Raw genomic sequence first — 8825 nt, forward strand, 5'->3', positions numbered from 1 at the left:
GCATGGAAGAATCAACAAAGAAGAAAATCGGCACCACATATTAAATAAATTTATACTATTTAGTATTTATATAATAATAAACTTCCTTGGACTCGCGAGCCTAGTCAAGCTTAGTACATGAAGTGCGAGCTCAAGTGGCACAACCTCAAACCAGACTCATTAAAGTTCGGTATGATTCGGACTTTTAATGGTCTAGTAGCTAACATTTATTCCTTTAACAACGCATGTCCGATAATCAATATTTATTGATGGAAATCAGGCCATCTCCAAAAGTTGCGGTTTTTAACCAAAATCGCCATGTAGCACAACAAATACTATCTCATCAACTGATACAGTTAAAATAACAAATGTAAACCTCCTTGACCAAACCAGAAATAACTGGTTTCAGTTCTCTTTATCTTCTGTAAAAAAAAATGAGTGGAGAAGGGGGCAAAAAGGTAATTTAACATCACTCCTTCCACCCACCCAGTTCCATTTGTTGTATAAGATCCCTTGACTTTGACAATAACTGCCTCCGGTTCTCTTTTTCTTACATTTTGTCTCATTTAATTTATTAATCACTTCCTTAAGTTCAATTCGCGACAAAGGCTTGTAACGTCGGGAATTATACCTCCGTTTTGGTACTTTGTAATACCATCTCCAGCGAGATCATTAAGTAATTGTGCCGGATCTTTGGCACCTCCGTGTTGCAGGAATTTCGTTCTGATAGCAGTACCCGTTTCTAAAGATAGCGGGTCATCTTTGCATACTCTTTCCCATATGGTTGATGCAAAGCACTTGGCATACAAGTAGCTATAATAACCTGCACCATTAATTAAATAACAAAATAGATGTTTATTAGCGACGACAGTTTCAAACCATTTTCTGTAGGTGGATACTATTAAGATAAATTATGCCTTGACAAGAAATGTACCTGCCCCGTAATACAGTAAATGACTGAATCGCGTTTGCCAGTGTGTACCCTCAACATGCTTCCAATTGGTATACTGTTTTCTCAAATCTGCAACAACCGAAGTGGTATCGATTGGTGATAGTGTTTGATCACCATATAATGTTTGATCGACGGATGCATAAAATATCTGAAGATCAAAGCATGAATTAAGAATCTAATCATTATTCATGGTTTACGTCACAATACATAAAATTTCATTTCAGACTTTAAAACGGAAAGAAATAAAATATTAAATAATGGTTTGACCTGCTGCTGTAATTCCATTGCGGCAAACATCTTTTTGGATCCCTGCATTGATGTAACAAGTTTCTCGGGAATGATATCACCAGTTGAATAATGCCTCGCAAATTTCTTCAAGACTCGATAATCCCATGCATAGTACCTAAAATTATTAGCAAAATTACAAGGAAGATTAATGAAGTATTTAATATCGGTTTGATGATCAAATGATGGGTTTTAAAATCTCCCTTATGATTAAGCGGTTTTGGACAATCAACTTTTAACTAGCTGCAACAAATTAATTATCAAAAGTTTTAACATAAATTTACCTACTTACCCCTTCTTTTAACCTAATATGCACAATAATTGTCTTTTTTATTATCACATGAATTGTCCCTAAATGGTACAAAGTAGTATTTTAACCCGCGGCGCATCGCAGCGGCGTCGAAACTTAAAGTAACTTGAATTTGTAGCGTCAAATATCTGACCCGACTCATTTCCGAACAAAACTTGCGTCAAAACGTAGACCAACTGAAAACATACATAAAACAAGAACGAAAACGTATTATATTTGACCTGACTCGTTACCGAGAAAAAATTAAGTCCAAGTGTAAAGCATCTTGGATTTATACCGAAACGTACTTAAATAAAGCAAGTAAGAGAATAGTGTTTTTTTAAGTTAAAGAATGGTTCCGCGCGTTGCGGCAGCATTGAAATGTAAAGTAACTCGAACTTATATACCACCTAGTGAAAACGTATTATATATGACAAAATGTAGATCAACTGAAAACATACATAAATACAAGCACGAAACATATTGACAAAATGTAAACCAACCGAAAAACATACATAAAAATAATCACGAAAACGTATTATATATGAGCCTCGTACATAAAAATAAGCATGTAAAACTCAAGTACAAAGTATTTATAAAGCTAAGGTAGCCTCTTAATGACCATTCAGATGCTACCTCTTAATGGTTTAAAACCTCTGAATGAATAAGAGGTAACCTCAAGTCTGAATGGTTAAGAGGTAACCTCTGAATAATAAATCATCACATGTCACATTCTACCTTCTCATTGGTTAAATTCTTAATAGTTCCATTAAGAGGTAGCCTCTTAATGACCATTCAGAGGCTACCAAACAGCCCCTAAGTAGTTATTTGAAGCAGTGTAAGTTAGTACTCACTCAAAAAGATTTGAAGGGGTTTCAGCCATGTCAAAAGCCACTCGGGTACCTGAAAAATGTTGATAATCCTGCAATTTTGTAGATAAGAATTACGATAGGAAACCCAAAGAGCGACAATTTTAGTTATGTTAGAAGGATTAAAGTGTGCATACTGTTCTTGAAAGCAAGGAATGAAGAGCATGCCCGAATTCATGAAAAAGCGTATCCACATCAGAGTGATTAAGCCTCACATTTGTGGAATATTTTGACTTAGAAAAATTGCAAACAAGGGCTATGACCTGCATGGTAATCAAGAAAACATTTGGTCACTTGTGTTTATCCTTCATCATCAGTGGCTTATGTTGCATGTGTTTACTAATGAAAAGTTTCAAGAGCAAAATACGAAACAACATACGGGAATTTGATATTCTGTTTTGGAAATTCGGCGACCTCCTCTGATGGCGAAATGAGCACAGCCGGGATATTTTCCGGGTCTAGAATTCAGATCAAGGTATATGTACCCTAAATCTCCCTGAAAATATGCCATAACTTATTAAGGGAGAAAAGAAAAAGAACAAGCCAAGACCACTGTACATACTTGCAAATTGGGTAAAGTACCATATTTGTGTTACAGAAACGTTTTAGTTCGATTAGGGACCCATATTAAGTCTAAAATGTAAGTGAAATATTACGTGATACTAGAGGTGGCAAAGTCAACTAGACTTATGAATGAGTCGATTAGGGTTACGTTTTATCTCAAATGGGTCAAATCACAAAAATTTAATCAAAAACAGAATGGGTCAAAATTCGACCAATGTAAAACCGCTTTATTAAAGTTTTTTAGGTTATCATTGTAAGAATTTAGCCTTTTCAATCATATTTTACATGCTGATTATTCTTAGTCTTTTTGAAAAAAAAAATGTTTGCGGGTCAACCTGGCCCGTTTTGACCCGTACTTAAAACCACGGATTTGAACTGCTACCCAACCTGCCTGACGAGTCCATTTTGCCACCCCTATGTGATACAACGTAGAATAGAATATAAGCATCAAAATATTAAGTGCACTAGTTAAAAATCTTTATACGAATGCGCACCTCATTGGGTTGATGTAGGGCCATCTTCAGCACATTCGGGTGCCATGATTCACCGGGTGCAAGAGGAATATTGATAAGCTTCATACCAAACAAAGACTCAACCAGAACTTTAAAACCCTCAATACATTGTGATAGAGAAAAATATGAAGAGACAACCTGAGAAAGGATATCATTAAAATTGATAACTAAATTCTGAAGGGAGAATGATAACACAAAGACATCATTAAGGTATTAAAACGGTTAGGAAATAAAAAAAACGCAAGATAACATACAGAGAAGTCCAAGTTGTAAGCAGATGATTTCATTGACCTTGCAAGAAATGCTTCGTCCCATGGCTCTAATCCTAGATCGTGTTGGCTAGTTTTTCTCCTTTTAAAATCCCGCATCGACTCAAACTCCTAACATATTAAACCAATATAAGTATGGAATAAATGGAGTACTAGACCTACAAATGGCAATAACAATATTATTACATAATATCTAATTGTTTAATAAAACAATTTGAGGTTCTACACACACATTTTGAAGACAGTTTGGGTGACTTTCGACTCACTTGACCAATTTTCACTTTCAGTAAGTTTGCCCATCTGACTCGTTAGGAAAAAAGCATAACCCAAAGGGACCCATTCGAGTAACCCATTGCTAAAAAAACCTTTTGAAAATAGTACCTCAACTGCCTTGGGCTGTACAGCTTTACTCAGCTCAACTAAAAAGGATGATACAACATCTGGTGATGAAGCCATATTTGACTGCAAAGCATACTCAACATACGATTTATACCCCATTATCTGCAATAAAAAAACAAAAAAAAAAAATCAGATGCAGTTGTTAGTTACGTCACTTGAAGCACATACCCTCTTCCTGAACAAACAGATGAAACTTTTGGATACATGTCTATGATGCACAAAATGGCATGATTGGCTTGTTCTAACCACTACAGTTTACTAAACATGTAAAATATATGCACAGCACCAATGACATTATCTTATTATGTCTGGTGGAATGCTTTAAAAAAAAATTTTCAGGGATTAACTTGAAGGAAAAAAATAATTACAAGCCATGTGATAGACTGATATCATATGACATGCTGCATCATGCATCATATAAAATGTGTAGAAGAACTCTCGAAAATACACAAGGACGAACCTGAGAAATTTCATGACGTGCAGCAATTAGCTTGTCAAGAACACCAAGATTTGCACGCGGAACAGAATTGCTTTTAATATACGTCATTTTCCTAACCTGGATGTGAAACAAATATATAGATGGAAAAAAAGCATATTCAACTTAACAGTTCATGTATTGCAAAGCATGCTCAATTAAAAAATCAATGAAGTGATAATATTTCTATTAAAAAGTAACTCATATTGAACCTCATCATCAGGTGTCCATTGCAAAACAGCAGACACAGTGCTAGGTTCTGTTACTATTCTGAACCCTTTTTCTCTAATATTGAATCTTGAACCACGTGAAGTTGACCGATTAACAGGCTTAACTAGATTATGCAAGTTCTTTGGAATAAGTGACGCGGGATATACATCCACATAACCTGGCTCCTTAGCTATATTTTCATTGTACCTGATGAAAAAAGGTTAATCAATATAAACTAAGGTTTGTTGTTGGATACATTAATAAAATCCCAGAATATGAAGCAATATATATACCAATTACTTACTGTGCACAGCATTTAGCAATTTCAACATTTAACTGACTCACTCGGTCTTTCTTTTCTGTTAAGTCATGTAATAATATGTAGTTAGTAAGCATACTAACTAAAAATAGTACTTATAGAACGGAGTGAACCGAAAAACCTGCACACAGATGAATTCCACCCTTCTCAAAATCAACGCGGAGATCACGGGCAACTCTTTTAGCTTCTTCACTTGTCAAAGTTTTATCTTTTTCAGCTTTCACCACCGCATCATATAGAGTAAGATTTGTATTGAGATACTGCATAACATCCATCAAGAACGCCACATTAATCATTACAAAATCAAGACATTGCATTGAGTAATCTTGAAATTTTTCTAAAACTAAACTAAAAAGTTATTACTCAAGGTATTATACAGATATTCGAAGCCGCAATAGCTAAAACGAAAACCACTTATGTAATTTGTCACCTCACATGTAGATATTCATTAATCCGCATTGATGCCTTCAATGCCTCATCAACAAACTCCCTGTATTCCAACTTTATCAATACTAAGAAAAAACATTAAGGAGCTGTTTGGCAACATTTGAATGGTTAAGTGCTGAACCAGTAAGAGGTCTGAACCATTAAGTGCTGAACCAGTAAGAGGTCTGAACCGTTAAGAGCCAATATAATGCTTAACCGTTCAGAGTAAATGTCTGACCAATTCAGATTAGAGGTCTTAACCATTCAGACTCAGTATAGTGCTTAACCATTCAGACATTTGCTCGCGAAACAAACAGTCTCTGAACTATTAAGTGCTGAACCATTAAGAGCCTCTCGTTAAGAGGTAAACAAACAGCCCAAGATTCTGATGACATCAGCATATCATTAATGATTTTTTTTTTTTTTTTGAGAAAGCACCTGTCTGGATGTGTATTTCTACATAGTTCTGCGGAGTCCACAACTTGGCATACCTGAAGAACACCAGTCAACACAACACAAAGCAAATCAACTTATCAATTTGATATAAACATTGGTGAAAAAAACTAATATACTGATATTAATAAATCCTTAACTGTGTTTGATATTTCATCCATGGCGTTAATAATTTCAGAAGCAGACGGCATTCGGGAAATGTAGCCAACAAGTTCATTAGACCTGTGAATAAAACCAAAAGCAATACATTATTAAACAAGCATACAGAGTAATTCAGTTTATTGATTTGAATTGAGTTTTACCTTTCAATGGCGTCATCTACGATGCGTTGAAAACCCTTAGGGGTTTTTAAATGATGGCATCCGTATAAACCGGTCTCCTCCATGTGACGCGCCGCGGGTGAAAGGAAGTATCGGATGTTAAACTTGGAGCGAAGAATTGATGGGGCTCGGCGGATTAGGGCGGTCATGGTGGTTCTCCGGTGGTGGCGCCGCCGTGGTAGGCTGAGCTGCTGGTTGCGGGGAAAGGTTATACACGAACGGGCCAGAATATATGAGAAGTTAACTAACAATGATTTACAGAAATAGTCCCTCAATATCAAACTATGCAATCGTTTGGTTTTGATGTTTTTAAAACCGTATAAGTGTAGGAGTGTTCGAAATTTGATTCGGATTTGAAAAATTCGAAATTCAACTCGATTCGAATTCGACTAAAAATATTCGAATTCGAGTTGATGTGTATTCGAGTGTAGTAATCGAATACGAATTTATGATTTTCAATTCGATTCGATTTGAAATTCGAATTTAGTTTATATATATATTTTTAATAGCCCATATTACTTATTTCCAAATTTTTACCTAACTTAAATTGCTCGCTCTAAATTTTGGTGTTTTAACATATTGGTAGTTAATTAGTTTTGCAGATTATTATATTTTATGTTGAATATAATTATTTATAGTAGTTTTAAAAAAAAAAGTAAAATAATTTATTGCTTAGGGTGAATTTGAATTAAATCGAATTTATTCGAATTCGGTTTGAATTTGATTTTCAAATACTAATCGAATCGAATATGAATTCATGTAAAAAAATAAAAATTTGAAAATTCGATTCGAATAATTCAAAAAACCGTTATTCGATTCAATGAACACCACTATATAATTGAACAGGTTGGTTTATTTGTTACAAAAAAGAGAAATAGAACTCAAGAAGTTCAAAAATGAAAGTCTAGTATGGCACATGCGTATGGATAGTTCACTCATACTCTCTCAATTCCTCTAGTACCTGGATGAGATTGTCATCCAAGCCATTAAGAGATCATTTTCTACCTCCTTATCGATCATAACAACTCACCTAGCACTTCAGATTCATCCAACTCTTGCATTTTCAAAACACTACATTCATTCTCATCTTCATTTTACTCTTCAAAATCTTTCTATCTCGACACCTCCACAATAGCTCAATACTCTAGCAATCCAAAACAGACAACAAACTCTCACATTCAGTGCCAACGTGTTCAGGTCCGACATTATGGAGGACAATGTGTCCAGAACCATTGCTTCATCACTATACATCGTTTGTGTAGTGTTAGACAATTAGCTCCACCTTCAACCGCCCAACATCCGCACCTATGCCCTTGCTTCATCACTCCACATCATTTTGCAAATATGTAACATCACTATATTGTTAGGTATCAATTAGAGCAACACGCAATTGAACACACTATCACACACGCACACGAAAGCAAAAAACAACACACGATAATTACGTGATTCGGTGTGAACCCTACGTCTACGGGCTACAACTAGATATTTTTATTATGATCGGTACTGTACAAAGATTACAATACTTGTGTCACACCCCAACCAATGGCAGAAACATCGGGATGAGACGAAGTGTGAAGATTGCTCGAGACATCATAACACTATTTGTGACGATAATTAAATAATTCCCATTTCATTTCATAACTTTCAATTGTCAACATTACATAAACTCAAGTAACAACAACTTCAAAAGAAATACATGATAACATAAGCAAAATTGATACGACATACTAAACCTAAACGTCTATATGTGTATCTAGGCATCAACGCTACTTCTTTTCATAGCATCGTCATCATCAACCTGTAACATGTTTAAAATACAATTCGATGCAAAAGCAAAGGCGAGTATACAAGTTTGGTACGTACATAACAAAAGATAAGTTTTAAACAATTTCCTCATAGCAAGCATGTGATTCAAGATAAACATTTAAATATGGCATGTGTCTAACATATCAAACCAAAAGAGACGCAACATGCTCATGACATAACCTCAAGTCTATGGGCGGGTCGTCAATCCTGTAGCGCTACATATGTCACGGTTAGGCTCGTACGAAGTTAATGATAAGTTCAACACATAAGAATCACCCAAGTTTAAAGGATCAAGCCATCACGTATACAAGCATGTTATAGGAATGTTCATGTGTTTAAGCAAAATGTTCATGTGTAAATTTGTTGATAGATAAACATGTTACACCCCAAAAGTGGTAAAAGTGAAAAGGGGGAATACGAGTATACTCACAAAATTGCATATGCTTTTCGATTATCCAATGTGACGAAGTTGACGAGGTTAGAAGGTTGAATGCGTAAGGGTTGAAGTTCAAGTATGTTTAGAGTCGAAATTCGGAATAAAAGTGACATGAAAATATTATATCAAAATATTCATCTTCACACATAACACTTGTATGACACTTGGTAACCACAAGGGTTATAATGATTTCATGAGTTGAACACCCATAATAATCATAACAAGGTTTAGGTCCTTAGATGATAACCTACTACTTTGA

The 8825-nt window shown here is 35.2% G+C and overlaps 1 protein-coding gene across 1 annotated transcript; it reads right to left on the reverse strand.

The window, feature by feature from the left end:
* Nucleotides 1–205: 205 nt before the first annotated feature.
* LOC110872840 (mitochondrial intermediate peptidase, mitochondrial) lies at nt 206–6551 on the reverse strand. Its single transcript, XM_022121718.2, has 17 exons — nt 6304–6551; nt 6142–6223; nt 5987–6039; nt 5558–5612; nt 5244–5382; nt 5108–5162; nt 4806–5010; nt 4579–4674; nt 4101–4220; nt 3705–3830; nt 3433–3588; nt 2754–2870; nt 2512–2637; nt 2360–2427; nt 1199–1334; nt 914–1079; nt 206–802 (listed from the first exon to the last, which is right to left on the reverse strand). The coding sequence occupies exons 1-17, from the start codon at nt 6468–6470 to the stop codon at nt 558–560; spliced, it is 2112 nt and encodes a 703-aa protein (XP_021977410.1). The 5' UTR covers nt 6471–6551; the 3' UTR covers nt 206–557.
* Between the last annotated feature and the right edge of the window lie 2274 nt (nt 6552–8825).

The sequence above is a fragment of the Helianthus annuus genome, chromosome 8, assembly GCF_002127325.2.
Source record: "Helianthus annuus cultivar XRQ/B chromosome 8, HanXRQr2.0-SUNRISE, whole genome shotgun sequence".
NCBI lineage: Eukaryota > Viridiplantae > Streptophyta > Magnoliopsida > Asterales > Asteraceae > Helianthus > Helianthus annuus.